This window comes from Sceloporus occidentalis, unplaced genomic scaffold, assembly GCF_023333645.1.
Source record: "Sceloporus occidentalis isolate IW3139 unplaced genomic scaffold, rSceOcc1.0.p SCAF_125, whole genome shotgun sequence".
Taxonomy (NCBI): domain Eukaryota; kingdom Metazoa; phylum Chordata; class Lepidosauria; order Squamata; family Phrynosomatidae; genus Sceloporus; species Sceloporus occidentalis.
In genome coordinates this window covers 370086-396328 of record NW_028317105.1, presented here as the reverse complement: position 1 = coordinate 396328, position 26243 = coordinate 370086, and the positions used below count along the sequence as shown (strand labels likewise).

Below are 26243 nucleotides of genomic sequence, written 5' to 3'. Positions count from 1 at the left end.
GGTGCAGGGCGAGGTTACTGAGAAGAGGTGCCCCCCCCCTTTAAGCCCCCCTCTGTTGTGTAGATGAAGACGGTCCGGAGGAGCCTGGGCGTTGTTCCGAACCTCAAGGTTAAAGTGAAGCCGGCGCCTCCAAACACGGCACGTTATTCGGAGCCTGGCGCCCCGCGTTTTTTCCAATAAGACAGCGCTGCGGTATATGATGGCGCTATAAAAATCCATAAATAATAAAAAAAAAAAATTATAGAAATGAATAATGTTTAAATTACATGCTGATTCCGCTCTCCTGTTTTTTTGTTTTTTTCTAATAATGTTGAAGCAGATAAAAGTGACGCCCCATAAACATTTCACCTGTGCAAAAGGGGAGAGAAATGTTGCAAAAGTGTCCATAATGCTACACAAAATGCACAGAATGTACTTGTGTAAACGAGACGCCATATCACATGCGCGGTCCCTTTAAATTTATTCGGCGTCCCCCCCTTGTAAATGCATGAGGGGGGTCTGCAGACTACCCCATATGCCTCCCCCAGCTATTTTCCGTGCACAAGATGCATTTGGCTAAAGACCGCTAATCAGCCCCAGTGGAGCCACTTTCCTGCCACTCATTGGTTAATTCAAGCAACCAATCAGCGGCAAGAATCGCAGGCCATGAGTACGAGCTCTCTGATCGTTCGGTGACATTAAACTGTCCACGTCACTGGACCGCTAAATGGCACTTAGAATCCGGCGTAGACACTGGACGGTGCTGGGCGCACAATCTCGTTGCCGGGCGCCATTTTTTTTCCCCGTTCCTAAATTGTTGAAGTTTAGTGTAATTCAGAGAGTTTCTTCTATTTTCACAGGTTCTAGAAGGTTTTGAGCAAAGGGCCCCCTCCCCCCACGCTGGCGAGAGATGTCGACGTCTTCCAATTACTGGGTGTCGGAGAACGGCAGCGTTTCAGACAAGGACAACGTCTTTTATGAACGGGTGAGGACGTACAGCCCCGTCACCAAGATGGTCCAGGTACTCGACGGGAGCTCCGGGAGCCCTCTGTCCCCGCGCCCTCATTCTCCGGGATACCAGACGCTCGCCTGGAGCCCCGAGCCGATTCACCAAGTGCACCACGTTCAGGTGAGAAAAAATGTAAGGTATGGAAGATTTACTGCACTGAGAGGGTGGTAGATGCGTGGAACAGCCTCCCAGCAGAGGTGGCAGAGATTAATCCAGTGACCGTACTCAAACATGCATCAGTACATGGTCTGCCCCAGACGTTTCCCGTGAGCAGAATATACTTAATTTCCAGATTTCTTTTCCTATTTCGCATTACAAATGTTTCTAAAGCTATATTTTTTGCCTCGCTTGTTTGCTTTTCAGTCGGCTTCTTGTTTAATTAAGGAGTTAAAATTTGTGTTTTTTAAAGCGATCCAAAAACGTAAACGTTTTCCGTTGGGGCAAAATACAGAACTCAAGAAGCCCAACCAGCCATATGACAGCAATATGGTTTTTTATTCCGGATGAGGGTTATGGGAGTTGTAGTGCCCCCAAAATGAATGAGCTACTTGTGTGTCAGAAACAGGATACTCCATATTGTGTATTTGTTTGTGTATTAAATTGTATCTTCTCTCTTGGAACCGAACACGTTGTTTGGGGACGTACTCTGTTTCTTTGCGCTCGGCGATCACACCCTCCCGGGTCCCTCGTTACGAGCCGCCGGCCGCACCTGTTTACTCTGTCAGCTCCGTGTGATTCTCACATTCCCAGCTCTCCTGCGCATGTTCCTGTGCATCGTGTTGTCAGTTTGGGAAAGAAATCAAAAAAGAAACTGTAACAAATGGCAAATATAGATGTTGTGTACTAGTTGCATATTAGAGATGACATCATACTATATACACTACCGGTCAAAAGTCTGGGGTCACTTGTTTATTTTTTTTAAAGAAAAGCAAATTGTATCTATTAAAATAACATGAAATGGATCATAAATCCAGCACAGTTGGGGTTAATGTTGTAGATGACTATCATAGCTGGAAACGGCTAATTTATAATGGAATCTCTTTATAGGCGTACAGAGGCCCTTTATCACTCCCATCACTCCTGTGTTCCAATGGCCCTTTATCACTTCCATCACTCCTGTGTTCCAATGGCCCTTTATCACTCCCATCACTCCTGTGTTCCAATGGCCCTTTATCACTCCCATCACTCCTGTGTTCCAATGGCCCTTTATCACTCCCATCACTCCTGTGTTCCAATGGCCCTTTATCACTCCCATCACTCCTGTGTTCCAATGGCCTTTTATCACTCCCATCACCCCTCTGCTCCAATGGCCCTTTATCACTCCCATCACCCCTGTGTTCCAATGGCCCTTTATCACTCCCATCACTCCTGTGTTCCAATGGCCCTTTATCACTCCCATCACTCCTGTGTTCCAATGGCCCTTTATCACTCCCATCACTCCTGTGTTCCAATGGCCTTTTATCACTCCCATCACCCCTCTGCTCCAATGGCCCTTTATCACTCCCATCACCCCTGTATTCCAATGGCCCTTTATCACTCCCATCACTCCTGTGTTCCAATGGCCCTTTATCACTCCCATCACTCCTGTGTTCCAATGGCCCTTTATCACTCCCATCACTCCTGTGTTCCAATGGCCCTTTATCACTCCCATCACTCCTGTGTTCCAATGGCACGTTGTTTAAGTTTAAAAGGCTAATTGATGGTTAGAAACCCGTTTTGCGATTATGTTACAGTGAGAAATGTCCTTCGTTTCCATGAAAATGACATCTGGAAGTTACATCGTTTTGGTTTCTTGTTCGTACTCCGGTGACTGCTTCATCTTTTTTAGACTTAACAGGAAAGTAACAAAAAGGCAAAGTTTTGCTTTACGCCAGAACTCCTTCATAGAGATTAATAGCATGAACATTTACTATGGGGCAGGCATGAAAGCAGGAACCAGCATGCGCAAAACTGGTCGCATTCCTCTTCCTGGTGAGGCTGTCATGGCGGTGAAGCTGTTAATATTAACCTTCCGAGCTTTTGCATGAAATCTTCTGCTGTCCAAATAACCTTTGTACTCCGTGAAATCCATGATTTAAGGCTGTGGCTGCACGCACGTGTGTCTATATATATATATTATTACACGTACCTAGCGTACTAATGGTTAAAGGTGCGGTTCCACTTAATGTATTTAATTTAACACTTTCATAGCTAAATGCAGCATTAAGAACACTATTCCTGACTTCCCTCCATTGCAAGTCTCTCCCTAGCTGTTAGTGTTAGAAGTTATCACTCCCTGGCATAGACTGGCTGAGCATGATGAGAGTGGCCGTCCACAGCTGGAGACGCAGGCGTTAACCCCCCTGGTTCGATGTTTTGTCGCTCGTCTTTCCTTCTTGTATTACAAAAAAAAAAAAAAAAAAGGCTCATTAGCAAAAATCTGGGAATGTTCTACTTTTTTTATTGTGTCTTTTTCCCCCGGAAAACCCTTTCTGGCGCGGGGCTTTAGGTGTGATCTCCACGGGTGAGTCATCGGCGGGTTTCACGCGTCGTTTGAAATGTTGAAATCTCGTGTGAAACGAACGCGTCGGCTTCTTTTATCTCCGTTTGTAGCACCGAACAGGGAACCTTTGGTCTGATTTGACATTTAATAGCAAAAAAATAAATAAATCTGAACACACCTTTCATATAGAAAAGAATAATCTGTTATATTATGACATCATTTAACAGATGATAACATCATCCGCCTGTACAGCTCTTTGTATACACCGCATGCGGCTCAGTTATTACGATCAAGACTTCGGGCTTCATATATTTGTTGGAATATCTGAAATATTGAAGAAGTGCAATTTCTATGGCAACTGCCTATCAGAGCCTGTCGGGTGCACGGGGCAATAGTCAGCTGGGCTGACTTTCATTGGTTTTCTATGTTGCTGAATGTGTATTGGGCGAGACCAATGTGCCTGGAGTGTGGGCTGTTTTGGGACAGGTATATTACTCCGAGTTCTCCCCCGTCTGGGGGGGGGGGGGTCAGCCCCAGACAGAGAGAAGAAAGGGAAGCCTAGAGAAAGAGGAAAGTGGTCAGGAGACCCAGGGAAGCAGCACCTGACCAAGAGACTCCGGGTCAAAACCTGGAGCGCTTCCAGTTATGTATATCACTGGCCCACTGGGCTAAAGAGGTTGCCAGTCCACTTCACTACCAGGCAGTTCTTTGCAAATGTACAGCGCTACAGAATATGATGGTGCTATATATAAAAAATAACAATAATAAAATGCAATATAAGGATTCTTTGTGGATAAGTTAATGGGTGTGGAAGCACAGAGTCATTGCCCCGGCATCTGAGAAGGCGATGCGAATGAATGTGCGATGGGGCTATAGGGCAGGCAGAGTTTCTGAAGTGCTTACTCGGCGATTATTATATCCGATAAAGGAGCTTCTGGAAACAAGGAAGCCGTGTCTGCTCTGAAACACGGCTCTTGGCACCGGCTTATTGTGTGTCAAGGGGGTCGTTTTATTTTTTTTTAATATAAAATTTCCCCATTTTCTTTTCACCCTGGAGTAAAAAAAAAAACCTATGCGGATCCTGCATTTAAAATATACCGGTATTTGCTCACACATTTTAATGTTATTTGGAGAATAAAGTTTTATTTTTTTACGTTAATATATTGCATTTAAGTAAAAATGTGTTTCCGGAATTAATTTTTATTTTGAGTGTACAAAGAGGGTGGTAGATAAATGCAACAGCCTCCCAGCAGAGGTGGGAATTAAAACATCCATGGGCCGTAGCCTTATGGCTCCTGGATTTAAGAAAAAGGCTGGCTGGGGTGTGAGACTCTACAGCAGATGGCCCAATTGGGTCAAATTCTACGTTTCTGGTATAACTATACATTATCACGTTATCACATATAGTCAAGGGGGTTATGTATTAAAAAGCACATTCTATTGGTTGCTATGGTGATAAGAACACCTTGTAACTTTTGCAAAAGTTGTGTGTTGTATGTAAAACCCAATGACGTGATTTAAGTATTTTGAAAATAAACAATAACCTCAGTATTTTGTTTTTTAATACATGTTCTGGTGGTGTGAACATTAAACACGAGCTACAGGTACAGGTCACCTGGGAGAGGTATGTCAGAAATGCACCCCGAGGGCTACAACTAGCGAGTAAAGAAATACACTACGGTTCAAAAGTTTGGGGTCACTTAGAAATGGCCTGGTTTTTGAACAAAAAAAAAAAAAAAAAGAATTTTGTCCATTAAAATAACATGAGTTGGATCAGAAATCCAGCACAGACGGGGTTAATGCTGTAAATGACTATAGTAACTGGAAACGGCTGATTTTTAATGGAATCTCTTCATAGGGGTACAGAGGCCTTTTCTCACTCCCATCACTCCTTTATCACTCTTATCACTCCTGTGTTCCAATGGCCCTTTATCACTCCCATCACTCCTGTGCTCCAATGGCCCTTTATCACTCCCATCACTCCTGTGTTCCAATGGCTCTTTATCACTCCCATCACTCCTGTGTTCCAATGGCCCTTTATCACTCCCATCACTCCTGGGTTCCAATGGCCCTTTATCACTCCCATCACTCCTGTGTTCTGTGAATCTGTGAGATCATTTGCGTTATCCGCTTCCAAATTGTAGTTCTGTTCCTCCCAGCCACGTGATTGAAGATGGAAAGCTATGGAGTCTTCACGGTTTTGTTTTCTGTGTTTGTTCTTTAGGGCAGGAAAAGTATTTTGGAATAAACTGGGATTTATTCTTCATCCTGCCGAGGAACGCAAAGCGTAGAATGAATAGACGCGTCCCGCCGTAGAGCCCGGCTTTATCTCATATATACGTTCTCAGTAATTACACGGCAAATGAAGTCAAGTAGCTGGGAAAAGAAAGCAAATGCAAGGAGATTCCATGCATCTGTATTAAAATAAAATTGTTTAGATTGCAAGCTTTTGTGAGCCAGTTTCTCCACGCCATCTGTCTCTGCTTCATAGATTGCATATGCTCCCCTTCTACCTTACCTCCCAACTGTCCTGTTTTAGCTGGACAGTCCCAATTTTCAGACAAAGGCCCACAGAGCTTCATAAATCAATATAAATAAGGAAATGTCGAGGAGTGGTACGCTCTACAACTATTATTTCTCGGGACAGTTCTGTCCAGTCAATAGTGGGTTAATACAGGTAAACGATTTGCATTGTGTTAACCCCGTCGAGCGTTCATTCCACTTGGAGTTCGGAGATGTTTAATTGTCTGCGACGTTCTCTTTGCTAAATGGTTTATGTTTTAGCCGTCAGAGGCGATGCGATCCTTTGTTGTTGTAGCCGGACCGTTAAATGAGTGGAATGACAGGAATTTTGGACAATAACAGATTACGTGTAAATCGGTGCTAGCCATCAGAAACCGGATTCATTTTAATGAATAATAATACTGAGATTAGGAAGGGCCGTCCCCGGGGGGGAGTTTATTATTATTTATTATCGGTTTATATAGCGCCATCATATTCCGTAACACTGTGCTACGTGACCCCGCTTCATTCCCGACTCTTTGTGAAGGCCTTTGGACCGACCCGGGCCCTCGACCCAACCAATACAGAGCCATGACCATGATAAACAAGGAACATATGTTTAGACTTTAATTTTAATTATTTTAAAAAAATCAAGTTTTCTGTTAAAAGCACTGACGCGCAGTTTAACGCACCCTGGAACGGCGCATTTAGCAGGAATAGTTCACCGGTTGCCATGGTGATATGACCACATTCCACGCTTTGCACCAAAAATACGCCTCCAGAGATCTTAATGCTTAACGGGGTTCGCGTTCTCACGCTGCTGAGCTGGATCGAGGTTTGAGCCGGGATCTCCGTAGCCCCCCTCCGCCGGCGTACCGTGAAACGAGAGCCGCGCCGTCCTCGTGAAGCGTGTCTGTGATTAACGAGATGTTTGTAAACACGTTGCGCGCGAGGCTTCTGCTTGTCCGGCCCCGGTCCGCTCGGGCGTGCGTTCGATGGAAACGCCTGTTTTGGTGGAGCGACAGGGAACGGTTTCAGGTTTTATGTGTCTGCCGCTGAGCCGCCAAGCGCGTCGGGATGCTGCCGGATACAATTAGCGGGCGTTGGGCGCGCGGCTCTGCCTTTTAGTCATGTGTTATTGTTCTCGTGGCGGGGCTGCGTCTCCTCGTACACCAGCCGGAACCACCTAACAATTACTCCCCACCGAGCTTTCCTTCTCAAGCAGGTGTGATACGCACGCACTAATAAAACAACTCATTTAATACGGGGTTACGTTAAAAAAATAAATAAATAATACGCGTTGTCATTCATTTTTGCTTCATTCAAAATTTTGTCAGGAACACTTAATTGTCATGTGACACAAAAGCAGGCAGTGATTGGCTGAACAATACCTGGAAATTAAGTGAAGCAACCTCCCAGCAGAAGTGGTAGAGGCTAATACATTAAAGGAATAGGGAATTTTGCTTTAATAGGCGGTAAAATAACTCAAATTTAGTCTTGGAAATGTCAGCTCATCAGTGTGCTAGGATTCAGGCGTACGTCAGGAGATGTTCCAACACGTTCTTGTTCAAGTCTCCCGCTTATGTGCTATACATTATTTGCCGTATAATTGCTGGTCGACCCAATACAGGCTTTGGCAGCTTTTGGCTGGAGAAATCATAGGGAACAAAAGGAGGAATTAAAGTGGAAGAATGAATGTTCTACACCAAGAATAGAAATAGGTCCACTAGATTGTAAGCTCTTTTGAGAAGTGCCCTCCTTAACTGTTGTTTCTGTAAGTCCCGTTGTTATGTTATATACTACTTGCAATGTGATGGCGCTATATAAAACAATAAAATGAATAATAATATTAATTTTGTGAAGGTCGCCCACATTTAATTCATAATCGCTTCTTTGGGTGCAATAAAAATATTTTCAATTATTCTCAATAAAAAATAAGTTCTTGCCTATTTAGCATAATCATAACCTGCCCTAATTGTTGAATTTTTGGTTTTGTAGGATTTTGTACAGAAGATAATTAAAAGCGTGATGCAATTTTTAAATAGTTTTATAGGCTCATTTAGTTAATCAGACCATAAATTTAAGCAGATGTCACGTAGTAGATGGGATACGAGCCTCTCTGTTTAATGTATCCCACGCCAGGAGGTGTGTGAAGCCGTGGGTTTCTCTCATTCACTCGCCCAGCCTGTTCTACAAGGAGAATTAATGCGAGTTACTGTATAATCCCAGCATTAAAACCCGCGTGTTTACACCCATGAGCTACGCTTTGCTTTACAGGTTAGATCTACGGTAGTCTGTAGGATATTATTTCTGGAAAAAAGTCAAAAACGGAGAAGAAATTATCTGTATTTCAAACAAATAAATATATATATATATTATTATTATTATTATTATTATTATTATTATTATTATTATTATTGCAAAACATATACAAAATAGGGGATCACATAAAAGACACACACATTCAGATTCCTGGGTTGCTGCTAGAATATAATAATGACCAATAAATACACAAAACAAAGTAAGAATTCTGGGTATGCCTTGGGTTCTTGCTTTGTTTCATCAACAGGAACTTTTACCGGGGGCAAAATGTTTGCCCTATGTAAATGGTGGGGGCATTGTCTGGGAAGTGCCACCTTTTGCCTTTACTCGGGACGTCCGTACCATAAACATATGGTAGGCTTTGCATGTTGTAGTCAGCTTGGAGAATAATTTTTAGTGTCTCTAAACTGTTTAGGAGGCCATCCTGTGCTTCTCTATGAAGTGTCATAGTCTCTGCAGCTATAGTCCTATAAACCTATAATGTTATCATCTGTCTCATGGGATATGTGGTGTATTTACTAAACAGTGAGTTGCAGATGAACTTGCCTCACAGGTCCGGCTTTCTAAAGGTAGCAGGACATCTGGTTTGGGGTGGTCACTAAGAATGAAGTAGGCTTAGGTCACGCGGTGTGATTACATGCATTGTCTGGAGCACTTGGGGTTGCGGGGAAAGACACTTTAGTTCAACTTAAACCCTTACCAGGTTGTTCCTAAAAGACAGATATCAGCGTTTGGTGACCCTGATCGTTGTGGCCCTTTTTACAGCAGACTCACTTGGGGTTGGGGACTGTTGAAGGCGCACTGTCACTTTAAGAGCTTTTGGCATAACTAAATTCATTCATTAAAATGACTCATGGCTTTTGTGTTTGTCAATTGTTGTAACTGTTTTGGAGATACTTAGTTTAAAAGTTCACCGTGAGATGTGGCAGAGTCGGCATTATCCCATCAACTTCTTGTCCTTGTGAATGAATGGGGAGGAATAATCATGCTGATCATGAGAAAATGAAGTTACACAGCTCACCTGCAACCCAGAATATAAAGCCCGTCCTCCACCTGGCTAAAACTTTGCGCATGGTCGGACTGAGGATGACAAAGTGGCTTTGGCACTTTAAGGCCAGAGGTCACCAAATAACATAAGTGCGGCTGGATAAGGGCTGAATACGGAGCACTTGTTGACCAGCGCCCATCGCGTTTGTCCGGGGTACCTGATGGCCGGTCTGGGCCTGCCTCTGTTTGTGTGACATATGGGTTAGCTCCCAGCTCCAGACTCATTGAACCAAGCCTGGCTTGGCTTTCAACTTAATTCATTAAAAAGACACAGAAATCGAAATGAGACGTGGGCCAGTTTTCTTACTGTCTTTCATGAAGTTCCTCCACCCTGAAAATATTTTTTTTGCTGAGTGTGAGTATGGTTAGAAGCCTGGGGCAGAAGGGCTGTTTCAGCAGGCTGGGATGCTAACAGACTCTTCAGATAGTTAGCCGCTTTTTTTTTTTTTTTTACGAGGAGTATTTATTTGTGTAGAATGTGGGAGAGTCTTTCAGAAGAAGTGTTGACACACATCAGGAATCATGGGCGTTTCATTGAATTTTTTCCTGTACTGACAAAAAAAATATATAAAAAAAAAATCATGGCCACCTATGGGGGTAAATGTGGGACAGGAGAAAGAGCTTATGGGTGGCAAGAGGGATGGACGTATCATATGTGAAGATGGAGATAAAATATGAGCAGATCCTGGGTCTCCAGGATAGAAGACTTCATTGACTTCCCACAATGAAAACCCTTTCAAGGGTTATTTTACTGTAACGATTATTGACTTCATCTGTTGGGGTCTTCGCTAGATCATCCTCACCACTGGCGTCTTCATTAAATCACTTACACTGTTGGGATCTTAACTAAAACGGTTTATAAACCTCAGGTCATGGGAGATGCACTACGAGGTCACACATCTGCATGTACGTTTTTGGCCAGGGCAGAATATAACACATTCCAAGAGACAGCCCTTCCATCCCAAATGGGGAACCATCACACGTCTTGAAGCAACACTTTGTCAATCATTGTAATTGGGGGTGTACCAGTAAACGGCCAGTTTAAGAGATCTTTTTTGTTAAAAAACCGTTACTCTTTAATCTGTATCTCAAGTCTGAAATGAAACGTTGTAACTAAAGTTCTCTTTTTCTTACAGGAAGCACAATCTCCATCATACTCACAAGGGACTATAAGGCGTTACATAGTCCAGGCTCCCGAACAGGTATGGAAATCAGGGGTTTTACTTTCTAGTACCACTTTGTGTAGAGCGTTGGGTTTATGGAATGGGACCAGTGGTGATACCCTGCTTCAGAAGAACAGTTTTTACCACGGAAATCTTATGTTACAACCTTTTGACTCTTTGCCGATCTGATCCATCGCAATACCCTAAACCATCATTTCACTACAAATCAATAAAAATGCAGGCAATTAAAAAAGTATATATATAATGATCAATTTCATTACCTTAAAGCAGCTGCCCGCCATGGCACGTCCGCTACAGAAATTGGTCCTCTCAGCAGTGATTTTCATAATAACTGAAGCTTCTTCTTACAGGAGGTCCCCCCATCTTACCCTCAAGGAACAATAAGAAGATACATTGTTCAAAACCAAGAGCAGGTAAGACAAAATGAACAAAGTGTATGCACTTTATGCAAAAAGATGTAAGGACCATAAGAGAGGTTCACAGGTCTGCTATGGCCAGGGTGAGACTGAATAATGAATTGAGGTGGGGTAAGAGTCAATGGGGTCTATTCACTAAAAGGAGGGCTGTTAGGAGAGTTTGCAGGAGACTTGAGCTTCTGCCGGAAGTGCCTGGCTGGCCCTGTATAATGTATAGGTAAATCAGTTAGTTTCCTTCTTACTCATTAAATGATACATTATACTGGGCCAGCTCGGCCCTTATTGCTGGAGAAACTTGCCAGTGTTGGCCCTTCATAACGAGTAGGGAAGCGAGGAATCGAGCACTTATTCTGGGAATGTTAGTAGAGCCTTGTGCTTCTTGCATTATGGTACCCACCAGACTTGACCATCCTATAGAGTTCTTATTCACTAAACATCCCGTTGCATTATCTACACAGGGACAGATGCAAAGTTCATGCTATGATCAGATATGTATCAGCTCACTGTTTAGGAAATAAGTCCCTGTTTGCTTTCCTTGCTACATTCCAAGTCTGAGCTTGTGTAAGGATACACGTTCCTGCAAACTAACAAGAGACATTACTGAGCGTGCTTTACTCACGAGGATTAGAGAGCAGACTAGAAATTAGAGTTTGAAAAGCGCCAACCAAGCAGCCTGTCTGCATATGCCCCTAGCTATTAAAGGAACTTATTTTTTACCAAAAGGCGAGTTGTTTCTTAGGCGTTTTGAAACGCAACAAAATAATTCATCCCAGCATTAATCCAGCAGTGTTTTTCTCGTCCGGCCGCAAGTGCAGGAAGGGTATTAGAGAAACAATCTCCAGTTTGATGATTGAATGGAATTAGATCCATGTGCAGCCCGTGCCAATGGAGGTTTATCCAGCATTGCGGCCTCTCTTGGAATGCAGTGATCAGCGGGTACAGCACCAGGTAGATTTTAACTCAGCGTAAACACATTTTATATTGCAGGAAATATCTCCGTATCAACATGGAACTGTGCGAAGATACATAGTGCAGAATCCCGAACAGGTGCGATATTCCTTATATCAACCTTCTCTTGTGTATTTAATTTAGATAGTTTAGTTTATATGTATTTTTTTGTAATTAAGTGGTTTGGCTTTCAGTTTCTGGTCCCATAATAGGCTGGTGTAGATCAGATGTCCTGTGTCTATGGAAGCTTTAATCTCTCAGGATCTAAGTTCTTCTACAATTAGGTCATTTTCATAAAAAAAAACACATGGAAAAAAACATCTGTCCCTATTTACCGTAAATACCATATTCCAAGGTTTTTAATTAATTGAATCATCCAGACAATGTTTCTTTTGAAAAATACAGAACGTTCCACCTGAACCAGAAGAAATAGAGTTCTGGGTGGGCTACCTTAAGAAGGCCCTATGTATCTATATCATCACTGTCTCAGAGCCTATTAGGGCAGGTTGGCTTCATGATGCATTGTGATCTCAGCCAGTTTGCAGCTATGGATTCTTGTAAACTTGACCCTCATTAACGAATGAATCGGTTAGCGCCACAGAAACGGTTGGTGCTATATAAATAAAAGATAATAATAATTTATTATTAAATTAGTGTCTTTACTTGGTGAAAACAGAATTCAGTGATACATTCCATTGGGCCTGCTATAGCTTTCACTATATTTACTTTTCCAGCAAACTTTTCTGAAGGGGGTCAATTACGTCCCATCGAATAATGTCATCTATGAAAAGACTATCAGAAGAGTTGGGGTGCAGAATCCCGAGATGGTAAGCCATGTAATATATGACCCATTATAACTTCTGTATCATAGTAATCAAATAAATACCTTTGGTTTTTTTGTGTGTTTTTTTATTTTTTACCGTGCTTGGGCCGTTTTAGTTGACCATTAAAGGAACAAAAATCTTTTAGCGCACTTGGTAGAGGCTGGTAGTGATCCAAATCATGAGAAAGCCAATAACTGGTTGAGGATGGTAGGATTACCAATGCAGCGATTTAATCAAGTGACCTGGATTTAAGGTTCCGGCCGCTGCCGGGCTTCTCCGTGGGATGTCGTAGCAAGTTCAGCTTGTTCTGAGTTCATGTGGCTGCGTGTGTTTCATGGGCACTGAACACAATGCGCTTTTTGTGAAAGGCGTCAATAAGATAAACAGACAGAAGTTCCCAAAGTCTTTGCCAACTGATCAGGCCAAGATCTTCTGTTTAATGTTCTCACCTTTAGAGCCGCCATCTTTCTTCTTAAGTTTTCGTTATGTCTACATTCCTACATTTAGCTTGATGGCTCTTCGATTTATGGAGCGGCCTTCAAACAGAAGGGATAGAAGGAGGAATGTTTGCAAATAAACTAAACAAATAAACGAAACAAACTAAATCCCGGTGTTCTTGAGTGCCAAACTCTACTTGATCTACAAAGTTAAATATTTCTGTTTTCATTGACCTTCCCTTTACGACAAATGCCTATCGTGATGGTCTTTTATTTGTATATCGGACGATGGTCCATACGGGCTCACGACTAGGACTTTGGTGGCTGCATCATGCAGCATATTATATGCCCCTCTTCGTAGGTTACGGAACTCTCTGTTTAAACCGTGTTTAATTATGCAAAGCTGTTCTGCAACATTGTATGAACTGTGCATGTAATTTGCCTCTGTATGTTACTCTGTGTCGCTGGAACAGGAAAAACAGTCCGTCGTAGCAGTGGAAACAAACGTATCCTCTACAAGCGAGCAAATCGTTGAAAACAATAATCAGACAACGGTTGTAGTCAAGTCCACCGATCAGGTACAGTAATTACAGTTAGATCTATCCTATCCTATCCTATCCTATCCTATCTATCTATCTATCTATCAGAAGTACAGTCCCCTCATGGCAAGCATAACAAACAGAGACCACGCTAATATTCATTCCAGGTACCATACCATTAAGTGTCCAAGGTTTAGGGGACTGGGGTGGGGTGGAGTGCTGCCACAAGCTTCTCTCTCATGTTAGGGAGAAGATGCAAGGAAAGGAGAGTTTGCTGAGGCATTGCTTGCCTTGGGTACTAGAAACGTTAGTGCCAACTAGTAGTAGTTCCAGACCATGGAGGGCCATGAACCTCTAAAGGTCTGTAACTGACCACTGTTTCTATAGGATCAGTATATTTCTGTTTTGCTTCTAGCACGGAGGGTCAACGGTCCGATTGCTCGATGGGACATCCTTTTCTATTGAGGAATCCCTCAGCAAGGATAGCACTGGCCTTCTATGCAGTTATCATTCCCGGGCTGGCCAGAGCTCCCCATCTCTGACTCTTTATAGGAGGCAATAAGGGGTTGTGGCTGTGAAAGGGGGTGAGACGGAGCAGTAAAAGGGGGGGCCAAACACCACTCCCCCCTGGTGGCAGATTAAAGACACCGAGAGTCCTAGGAAACAATGAGAATCCCGGAGAGCGCTCAGCGCTGGCAGTATTGCCCCTTTATGCACTGTATCATGCACTACGACTCCCATTTGCAATACTTTGGGGATTACAAAACAATCCATTTGTTGCTATGGTGATAAAACCTGTTTTATCTGAACTTTGCAACAGGGTCACTGTTTATAACCCCCCCCCCCAGTTCTTAATGCAGTCTTCATGCTCAGATCGCAGTGCCCCGTTTATCCGCCTTGTGGGAATATTATCACAATATAACAGTGTCCTTGAACGCGTAAAGAAATATTTATTTTAGTATATAAAACCAATGATACATTTATTTGTGTGTACATTTCTATAGTGTCTTCATTGGGCACTCTCAGTCATGTGACCGTTCACACTAGCTAGACGGCTACTGCTTTCATGTCCTTTTTGGTGTATTTACGCCTCTTTTTCCCCCCTTAAGGAGTTTATTACCGAACAGAAAACCCAGCAGCGAGTATCCAATGATCAGGTAAGAAATTAGTTATCAACACAACGTCCTTTTAACCCCGTGAATCCACTAAAGCATGCAAACCGATCAACGACAACCGAGCACGGCTGCGTTTACGCCTTTTAAAGCACTCTGTGGGTGTTCTGGTTACAAAGTGTCCGAGTCACGCCACCGGGACGCTCTCCAAGTCTTGAAGCGTTGAAGCTGCGAGGCTCTCAGCTCTGCATTTGCTTTGGGCTCTAAGGAAACCGTCGGTGTATTGTGAGAAACGCGCAGTAAACAGCTTTGCAGGCTTAGCCCGATCGAATGAAAAGTTTTCTTTATTCAGCCTTTTCTGCCTTTGATAAGCGAGAGTTCTTCTTTGGCTGTCGTCGTCTCGCCCTGAAGAACACGCTCTGCATTTCTGACATCAACACGTCCTTGCCAAACAGACGGTGTTTATTTTGTACTTCGAGAGTTAGTCTTAACTTTAAAAGTTTTTTTCTTTTTTTTTCTCTTCTTTTTCACTCCTAAAATAAACGTTGTGGGTGGCTGTGATCTCACTGCAGTCAAAGATGTTCTTGCACTTGTACCTTTTCCAGAAATTATGTTTGTCAGAAAAACTAAAATGTAAGAATAAATATTAGAATAAAAAGAAATAATAAAATAATACACATCTCTTAAAGATGGGATAACCAGACACCGGCTCTGTCCCCGATATCTCTCTGGAAGCCTCATGCGATCTCAAAGCGTAATATACCTAAAAGTAATTTAAATGCCAGTCTATGTGGCCTGTGAAAAATACCCACTGGGGAATTTAGACAATTATGACTCTAAATATTGAATATTATAATATTGTAATTATTATATTATAATATTTGATATTATAATATTATAATTATTATATTATATATTAATTGTTAATATTAAAAATTGTAATATATAAATATAATAGTCAGCACAAAGAAAGAGAAAAGGAGAATAGGAAAACACTTCCTAAAATCAGTTAATATGGTTAAACCATAAACGTAACTCTTTTCCACTGATCCGATTAAGGGTTAAAAGGTAGAACATCTGACGCGTTTTACCCTAGAGGCTAATTCAGATATATTCTAGATGCTGTGTGTAAGCTCTTGAGGTAAGACACACTAGAATTTCTAGCGTTCTGAAGTTCTTAGTAGGTTTCTGTCACTTTTTTACCCCTAAAAACTCCCTAATATGTCAATTTTTTTTTCTATTTTATAAAACCCGCAAGGGGTAAATTTTCCTCAACGTGCAGTTGCTTTGGTTTCGCTCGATTACTTCGGATTTTGTTTACAGCCTGTTATTAAGGTTTTCATGAGATTTGTAATTTGGCAAAAAAAAATCAAGTGAATCTGCCCCGGGGGAGTAGAAATATTTTGATTTGCCGAAAACCTGTTCTCAATAAACTAATTAAATTCCCATCAACTTATTTAGCTCTATTTTCTTCTTATAAACCAGAGATGTGCAAGTTTAAACACGAGGAAAGGTGTGTCTTTTGAAGTTTGTTAAACTAAACACATAACAAAATGAAATATAATCGGAGGAGATCTTTAGGAACACTGCAGATCATAAACCATTTTCACAAGCGTGGGCCAAAATGAATTACGATTGCCAAGGTTTGGATTAGTCTGGCTCCCATTCACCAAACTCCACTGTGAAAGGTGTCACCGAGTTGGGCAGCGCTGGTTTCCAGAGAATCTGTGTTTGTGACTTATGTAGAGAAGCTCTGTGATACTCGGGAAGAAAGAAACAGAGACCAAAGTTCTTCGGTTAATAACATTGTTGCACTTCATACGCTTGTGAAAGTTAAGAGATGAGGGGGCCTGAGGCTTCTGAAGGAGCTGTTGCCTTAAATCGACCATTAATGATGGTTTTTCAGAACTATTGGAGAGTTTATTAGGCATTATTTATCTCTCATTCTTTGGGTTGTGTCTCTCCTTTCCTTTCTCTATTGTCAGCTCCTCTCCTCAGCTTTCCTATCGCCTGTCCCATACCACCACATCACATTTAGCCGCTGCATCTCCATCTTCATCTCCTTGCTTCCTCACTACACCCAAAAGTGTGCCTCTATCGCAGAGTCATATTGTGCCATCCTCTCTCGAACACACGATGGGCTAACCCACATCCATTGACCTACCTCAACACCTCCCTTCTTTTCCCCTTTACTCCTACAGCTTTATTTCACTTGCTGCCTTCTACAAACCAAAGCCAAGGCATCCTCGGGTCCATCACTTCTCACATCCCAACATCATTTACAAACCCTACAGAACTTTACAAGCCACAATCGCACTACAATTGGACTTTACCTTTAAGCCCCACCAAGCGCGACCAACAATTCCCACAATGGCATGCGTTTTATGTTTATACAGAGAGGATTACAATTGCCAAGGAATGTCTTTTAATGAATGTTCAACGATAGGAGCCAACGTTAACTGTAATTCTAGATCAGCTCAATGATTTACCGAGGAGCCGTGTGTCTTTTAGCTGGTAATACAGGCAGCATGAATATGTTACTGTGACATGCAGTGAGCTAATTGTGTCCAGAAGAAAGCTTTTGGACCGACGTGGCCTACATCATCTCTTCATCATCATTTAATCTGTCTCGGAACTTTAAAGATTCTTATGAGAGCACATGATTCTTTTGACAGGGCTTTCGCTCCCAACACACGAGAATAAAGTGTCTACTTCATCCAATGTGAATAAGTCATTCGCTTCTTGTAGTTTAGCACTGGCATAAGCATACGATCCATGTTGAGAACAGGAATACCTACTAGATATAAAAGCTAGTAATTAAAACAGTATTTCAACTGACATCAAATAACTGATAAAACAAACTTCAAAGGAAAGCTTCAGGTGAGCATGCCTTTAATTATCATCTTGGAAAAAATATTTTATTCACAAGTCTTATACAATGAAGAGTTCCTGTGATCTATATGAAAATATGGATACTCGGCGAAGATGATAAATCATGTATGACCTCGCGTGTCAACAGGTCTGATGTGCATTCAGTGAGGTTTTAGAGAATAGTTTCTCGGCTTGGCTTAAAGCCCATGGATACGTCTTTGGTCAGAATGCAGGTGGAACTTGTAAAGAATGTGTTGGATCTTCAAAAGTGTTACACGTGGCAGGTGTGCAGTCGTATTCATCATTTTCCATTCAATGAAGTTGTGTAACGACTCCAATACTTTGTGTATTAAAGACTTCGAGGGCTTGTCAAAGTTGTTGGACGCAACTAATGTCTGCTACAGTATCAGTGACTCAGGAGCCCGGGGAAGAATCTTTACCACCCTCTTATGGGATGATGCGGTTTAAGTAACAATGTATCATATACCTGGTTTAGAGATGATTGTAGATTAGGGGGGAATTCCCATAGAGTTAGATGTTTAGGAATCAGATATCAGAAAGAGGTGGTTGATTGAGGTGGCGTCGGGAACACTTATTGAGTCTTTTCATTGTTTGTATTGCTTTATAGTTTCGTAGAGTAACTTAATTTTGTGCGCGTTGAGTGTTAAACGTTCAGATCTCTTTCCTTTCCTCTCATACAGAGATACAGCGTGGACGCAGGACCGGAGCAGTTGGACGCTCGGTATTTTGGAGAACTTCTGGCCGAGCTGAGCCGTAAAAATAATGATCTGTACGGCTGCCTGATGCAGCATGTGGAGAAGATCGGAGCGAGGTAACGAAGAATCAGTTTGCCTGGAATAAAAAATAAAAAGTATATTATTATTTGGGAAATGGGGAACTGGAATCTGGTTTTGGACTAAATCAAAACTCAAAGGGGAAACATTTTTAATCAAATCAAACCAAATGGGAAAAGCCCTCTGAACTTAGTACTAACTAAAAGCGCATGTAAAAATAGTTTATCCCAATTGTTTTTGGTCCAGTCTAATGGCCACCTATTCCCCCATGATACTAACACTCTGTAATAAGTTATATGACATTGAATCACTTCCCTGTACGTTCTGTAGGTTATCTTTTATTATTGTTTATTTTATGGTTTTTTGGGGTTTTTTTGCAGGAAACCCTCCGATTCGGAGTATCAGGTACATGAACACTATCTCTACGTGTGTCTTGGATTGTTGGTGGGGTAGATTTTAGTAGCTTAGTGCATTGGTGTATATATGCGAGGCTCTGCTCCAAGCATGACCCAGGACCATTTCTCTTTTAAATGTCTCTATCGATAAATTATAAAAAATCAGCACCAGCCAATTTATTTTTATTGAAAACAAACCTAAAAAAAAAATATCAGCGAGTCAACTGCGATATATAGATGGATTGGAATTATCCCTAAAAATGTAAACAAACAGTCTCATAATAGAGTCACTCCGTCTCATATTTTGGAAGCCAAGACAGGGAGTATATTCAGATAATAACGTTAACCCAGCTGTATTATCTTCTTACAGACGGCGGAGGATATCGAAGCTTTGATCCCGAAAGGAGTGTCTGAGCTCACCAAGCAGCAGATCCGTTACCTCCTGCAGGTGGGAAAACAAACCCCGCAGAGCCTCTTCCAAGAATAAACTTTTACCTCCGTACTGTGGTATTTGGCAGATGAATGATATTACAGGAGTGAGCTCAACCATCGCAGAGCAAAAGCTGCTTCTTAATATTCTGGGAAACTACGAGCCAACGCGTACAACACAGTATTCATGATCCAAATCCAAAGCCGAGGGATGATAAGATGCTAGCATTAATCCTGACAACAAGTCTAGTGTCAACTTTTACTAAAGACTCTACATTTATTTTGCTCTTTTGCTTCCTAATGCCGAAACCACGTGTAATTTCCCCTTAATGCCCACTCTACACGCCTTCTCGCGCTTACACTCCCACCATCTTCCATGGTATTTTACGCAGAGCCAGTTCTCCTTAACTGGGTCATTTTAAGAGAATTACGATCCCTGTCGTATACAGCGCGCCAATCCAACGCCGTTAAACCTTAAAAATGCGTTTTTTCTTACCGTCTTTAGATGAGGCAAACATCTGATAAATCAATGAGACTCGTGCTGTCCACCTTCTCCAGCCTACGAGAAGAGCTGGCTCACTTGCAAAACGACTTGAATGTAAGTTATTTGACTTTTAAAGACATTTTAAAGGGAAATAGAGTTTTTCGAACACCACTTGCAAAGTCTGTTACCAAATAGTCTGCTATAAGTCGGATAGATGGTAGCCCAAAGTTTGGTGTGGGTGAAACAAGCCTTAATTCAATTACTAAAGTTGGGCCTTTGACCCTTTAGTTTTAGATGATGACCTCTTGTTCTAACATTTCTCCACCTTTAGAATTAACTTCCCTCCCTCCCCTTTAAATAGTTAAATGTCTCTGTCACATGTTCTCGCTCTTCTTTCTCCCAAGCTAGACACCAGATCCATTAGACTTTCCTGATAATTCCCTTTCACCATGGTAGTCGCCCTCCTCTTAATTCTCTCCATAATGTCTATTTTAGTTTGGGCTTCAAAGCTGGGTGCTTCTGTGATGGTAAAATATCCCTTTCAAATGTTTCCCCCGACTTTTTCACAGAAATTGGAAACGGACAAGAGGACGTTGGAAAGAGATCTGACGTTCAAGGATGCCCAAATAAAAGAGTATGAAGTGATCGTGGCGTCTCTGAGAGACAAAAACCGCCAGCAGCAGGTATGGATCTCAAGCCGGTGGACCTCGGTAGCTAACAGTGGTCATCTAGACAACAAAATGGCCAAAATCGGAGACGCATCAACCCAAGTGGGAATGGTCTTCAAGACCCAAGTTTTGATCTGAAAGCTGAAAGTTGCTGTTTTTATTAACCACAAATACTTCAAATTGGCAAATCATTAGGACTTTTAAGTATCAGTGTTTTGGGGGCCACATATTGACGTACATGGCAAGCCTAAAGCCATTGACGAGTATGATGAATATTCTGCGTTTTCTCCCAGCAAGAGCTGAAGGATAGTGCCCTGAAACTCCGCAGCGCAGAAGACACCATCATGTCCATGCGTAACGCTGAGAGCGACAAGGAATATCGCCTGAAAGAGTTTGATTACGTGAAGAATGCCCTGCAACAGGAAAATGAGAATCTGAGAATTCAGGTGAGTCCGAAGACCAGGACCATTGAAAAAGCAACCATGTAACATTCTATTATTTTCCTGTAAGAGTATTGTCATTGTTCCGGCTCCTTTCCGAGTTGGTTCTAGGCTACTCGACACGTTGCATTGTAGCGGTGTATATGGAGTATGCGGATTCCGACAATTTTTCTGATTCTTCAGATCTCCAAGACTTGCTCTAGTACAGTCCTGCAGTCCAAGACGGATGAAATAACGAGACATTACAAGGAAATGATCAACAGCCTCACAGAGGAAAAAGACAAGGAGATACGCAACTTGAGGGTGATTATTCCAGCTCCGTACAAAAATTAAGAATGTAACCCTAACCCCCTCACGCCTAACCTTTCAATATTCGTTAGTTATCCAATCTGCACATTTCCTAAAACCTGCTTACAAAAAAACCCACACAAATAAAAAAAAAAAAATAATTCCACAGAGTTTCCAGATTTGGGCAACTTTTCTCCAGCTGTCGATCCACCCCAACTCCCCTGATACCTCTGGCAGGTGTCCTTGGGATCTGTGGCTCGTCTGTCTGGCTTAAATGTGTTTATTTCCCCAAACAATGAACCCTCCACCTTTCTTTCCAGAGCCAAATTACTAAATTCCAGCGAGACATGATGGCCAGGGACGGCAGCAGCAGCGATTTGCAGTTGAGGCTCCTCGAGCTGACGACCTCTTTGGAGGAAAAGGAATCCCTGATCAAGAGACAGCAGGAGGTGAGCGTGAGCGTGAGCGCAGCGAGGACTCGTCGGCTGATACAGAGTGTCTCAATCTCATCATCCTCCGGAATTCTGAGACTCTTTGACAACAAGGGGTGGCGGGTAGAACTTACACATTAAAGTCCTTATTAAACCCAGGATCTGTGTCTTGATCATAAAAAAAACCCAAAACATTATTTAATCATCATTTAATATTTATTAAGAGTTACCTTAATTCAGAGGATTGGTGAATAAGTGTTGGGTCTGTTACAAAGCTTTTTGACACATGTTGCCCGGGGCTATCGGTATATTTAAGACGTTATGAGATAAAAGGGGTTTCTGTGTATGTGGAGGCTGCGGGGGGCTTCTTCTTCATCGTTAGTCTCATTTTCGCTTTTTTCTCATTCTCAGGAACTCCTTAGACTGCGGCAAGAGAGAGAGTCGAAATCGGTCAACCAAACTATTATCACCAAAAGGTAACGAGCGCAGCGCCTCATCACTCTTTAGACATGCTGTTAATTATTAATTCATTGTTAATTACAGGGATTGTAAGCTTTTTATTCTTAAGAAACCCAAGTTTTACCTTATTTTCAGTGCTTACGTCCCGCAGTGTGCCTTCTCTCTGTTCTGGCAAGCAGGGAAGCCGGTCGCCGGCAGTGTCCATGCGCACCGTCAGATCCTCTCTTTCGGACAGTGTGTTATGGACAATGCCGGCACCTGTACTTTTTCCTGACCGGCTTTGCCCTGGAATGGCAAGAATTGAGCATTCCAAATAAATTACTTTTTAAACATTTTTTTTATGAAATCTCTGTATGCTCAGAACAGAAGTAAGGTTTTTCCTTTTCTTAAGATGCTGACAATGTACATCACTGAGAGGGTGGTAGATAAGTGGAACAGCTTTCCAGCAGAAGTGGTAGAGGGAGTTTAAATATGCATGGAACAGGCATATGGCTGAATTTAATACACAGTTTCCGGGGCAGCTCCAGTTGCGTGCGCACTTATCAAACAGAATCTTCTTTACTTCTTTTACATACACAATCAGATTTTATTTTTCGTTTGGCCTCCAGATACAGGAACCAGTATCCCATTCTTGGGCTCCTCTCCGATTACAATTATTCTACTTCATCGCCGGTGAGGGAAAGCCAAACAATTCTTGTTCAGGAGCGATCAGGATGGAAACAGGTAAGGATCTGTGCTGGTGATTACGAGCCAGCTGTGCTGACACCATTTCCAGCTAGGTGTGCGTATCTGACCACTAGCTGGGTACAGATGGAGCCTTTAGTGGAAGCTGATACCTTCTATTGGACCAACGTAGAAGGACCACACAGTCCTTTTCTTCAGCTGGAATGAATGAGAAGAAGAGACTACTGAGGTCTGGAGCTCCAGATCTTCTGTGTTGGTATCACCTTTCACTCAAAGCCTCCATCTTCTTAGCAAGGTGCAAAGCAAGGTGCTTCTTAGCAAGGTGCTTAGGTATATTGATAATGTAATGTAGACAGCAGAGTGGTTTGTCACCATCATTTACTGTGTTTGTGAAAGTAGTGGATACATGCCTGGGGTGACAGGAGTTGGCTTTGAAATTTACAAAAAGTCACCTTATTCTAACAACTAAAGAAAATAAGAAACGTTAAATTTACTTAATAATTAGAAAGATGATGTCATAGTGATTTCAAATTGTTTTATTTCTTGTAGCTAATAAGGACTTCTTTCTTGTTACAGGACTACACCACCACATCTTAAAGAACACGTTCCTTTCAATTATGGCAGAGGATGAGAATTTGGAGAATTCCTCAGAATTTTTCAGTGTCGGGGGGGTTCAGTCCATAACTATACATTAAGGGAATTGCAGCGTCCGAAATAACAAACATTCTGTATTCCACAGATTGTCATAAAAAATATTTTTTCCAGCGTTAGGCAACAGATTAAGAAACAATGTTTTTAGCAAGAAGAGCATTAGTGTTTCTGAACGCAGTTGATCCCGCGTCTTAGTGCCGAGGGGAATAAGCCTGTTCTGTGTAATATCTTTTGTACTAAATATTAACCACGGCTTGATGTACATGCGCTCCTTCTCACTCGGTCTATAGCAGCTGTGACTTCTGGCTGAGTTTGGCAGGTCCAGGGGCCTCTCTGCCACCAAACGGTTTGGCCAATCAGGCCCCCGGCCGGGCCGCGGCTCTATTGGCCGATTACAAGGAAGATCTCTGCTCTCCTCTACCCACACATGTACGCCACGGAGGGCTTTGTCACCCCCCCATAGCCTTCCACACCATGCAGAGCGCTGAGATATGACATCATATCCTAGTGCTCAGCAGTAAAAAGTATGGCGGACTCAGAGGTGAGTCCAACATCAGTACATTGCTCTCCGCCACTTTCCACGTTCGGCAGACCGGAAACAAAATTCACTGTGATTTCCTATTACACGTGAAAAGGCGATAGGGCGGTATTGAATGTTTTAGGTCGATAGGACAGTTTTTGTTGTTTTTATCCTTGGCATGTTCTTCAGAAAGTTATGAAAGACAACATTGGATCAGCCTACGTAGAGTATTTCTTTGCTTTTATCTGGATCAATGCAATCAGGATAATTTTGGAAAGACTAAAAACTGATATTGTAGTTGAATTAGTGGAACAGGGATATCCCACCAAGGCATAGTGATCAGACATAGAAGAACTTTCTCATTTACTAAGAGTAAAAAATCCAAAGACTCCCCTAAAAAAATTCCCAAAAGCATTCATGAAGCCCCAACCAGATGCATAGGCTTCATAGAACATAAAACGTTCCACCAAGTTCCCCTCGGTTCCAGGAAGTTGTCTTCCAGGAATCTTGTGGGACGAATACCCATTAAAAATAGAAATAGCTGCTCTCTGATAGTAAAGTAGAATCTTATATGTGGACTGGATCTCATTGTAGTGAGAAATGGGTTTGAATGTTTGTAATATAATGTTTTTTTCCTGTGTTTTGCCAGCTTTCCCCATATTGTTATGGACTTACCTTGCATAGCATTCATGAATGTAACGGGCTTCAGACTTTGAGCGCCAGAAAGGGAATAGTTGGCTCGTCCGGCAATCAGAAAGGTGTAGGCGCGTGCAAAGATCCTTATCCTTATTAAATTGTCCTCTGTATAAGGATTATAGTTGTTGAGTTTGGGGCATGGGTTATTTACTAAGGAGTTTACAGGTAGGGTCCTTTATAAGGTAATAACGATCTCTTCATTTAAGGAGAGAAAAGGGTTATCACATCAAAGAGATACTTAAAAGAGATATTCATGTTCAAAAAGATGAAATGCCACATTCATTACTGCACCCCATCAATCCTCAAATTTACTCCCAGAATGTGGACCAAGGAGACGCTACAGATCTCAGATCCCTATTGGGTGACATCAAAACACCCTCACAGCCAATAGGAACAACAATAAGGTCACAACAATGAGGTCACAGACTTGTTAAGAAAGATTATGTTTGAAAATGGAAAAACTATGTTCCTTTTTTTTTAACTGCAATATCCCTGATCAGTGTCACTAAAGAGCTGACAATTAATTTAAACAAGGCAGTGACCGTATTGCCAGAAGGACAGAAAAATCCCTAAAATAGCTTCTTTTGCTTTCTTTAAAAGTAGGGTATTTTGTGTCGTGTTTATTTTTCTGCAAAAACTCTTAGTTTTGTCATTTTTTAATAGCTGTTTAAAATATTATTCTGACTGTTGGGATAATGGATGTAAACTTCTTGGGTAAATAAAGAATTTTACCCAAAACATTGCATATGAATCGGGCTGATATTTCTTGCAACATACAGTATTAGTATTAGAATGTCATCTGATGTTAAATAAATACCATCGCCCCTGAATAATATCACAGGCCCTCAACAAAATCAGACTCATAGGTTCTCGGACAATCTTTTCGTTCGGATGAAATTTAATAGAGGGCTTTTTCCATTCGGAAAGAAATGTATTGTCATTTTCTCTCTCTCTCATTCATGTTCTCTCACACTCTCTCTCACACACTCTCATTCATGTTCTCTCACGCTCTCTCTCTCCATGTCTCCCTACCTCCTCCACGTCCCCTTTACCGCATCTCTGCTTCTTCTCCCCACTAGCTGCTCTGTTATGCAGGCAGCCTGGAGCGCAAAAGGGGTGGAGCCTCTGGGTACGCCTTCTCCACCGATTGGAAGAATGGGGGAGAGACTGTCTCTGTGGCTCCGCCCCTTTGCGGAAGTGCTCCGAGAAGTCTGAATGACGAAGACAGGTTTGCGGAGGAAAAAGAAGAGTTTCTGCATCCGTCTTGAGTACGAGAGAGCTTTGTTTCCAATAATTTCGTTGGGGTCACCCCTGGCTTTCGGTCATTCGTATGAATTAACAAAATTGGCAAATTTTGTTAAAATTCCATTCAAATTTAAAATTAAATGTCTATGTTATATAACCTATCGACAGCTCCTGCAGACTGAATTGTGATCTGCTTTTAGGGGTCTTCTCCATGGAAGAAAGCCTTAATTATCTACAAAAATGGCACTTTTAATAATAATTAAATTACTTTAGCCTCATAAATCAGTCTTTGAACATCAATGAAGTGCAAGAGATGATTTTTATTTTTTCTGTTCGTCATGATATAACACATTAAGAAATAACCCCACATTAACGGCGACAGTTTTA

At 42.0% G+C, this 26243-nt stretch overlaps 1 protein-coding gene across 1 annotated transcript; it reads left to right on the top strand.

Moving 5' to 3' along the window:
• Positions 1–889: 889 nt before the first annotated feature.
• LOC149281983 (protein POF1B-like) lies at positions 890–22951 on the top strand. The gene is made up of 17 exons (XM_089498741.1): positions 890–1108; positions 10478–10543; positions 10876–10938; positions 11929–11988; positions 12624–12716; positions 13624–13728; positions 14799–14857; positions 18382–18504; positions 18847–18871; positions 19241–19309; positions 19796–19888; positions 20344–20457; positions 20736–20888; positions 21066–21185; positions 21491–21619; positions 22013–22077; positions 22669–22951. The coding sequence occupies exons 1-17, from the start codon at positions 890–892 to the stop codon at positions 22949–22951; spliced, it is 1839 nt and encodes a 612-aa protein (XP_089354867.1).
• Positions 22952–26243: the final 3292 nt, after the last annotated feature.

Bases quoted from the DNA above. Each gene is read 5' to 3' on its own strand.
- LOC149281983 (XM_089498741.1), top strand. From the start codon at position 890: ATGTCGACGTCTTCCAATTACTGGGTGTCGGAGAACGGCAGCGTTTCA. The intron at 13,729-14,798 runs GTACAGTAATTA...TCCCCCCTTAAG, and splicing joins TAGTCAAGTCCACCGATCAG to GAGTTTATTACCGAACAGAA. The intron at 20,458-20,735 runs GTATGGATCTCA...GTTTTCTCCCAG, and splicing joins ACAAAAACCGCCAGCAGCAG to CAAGAGCTGAAGGATAGTGC.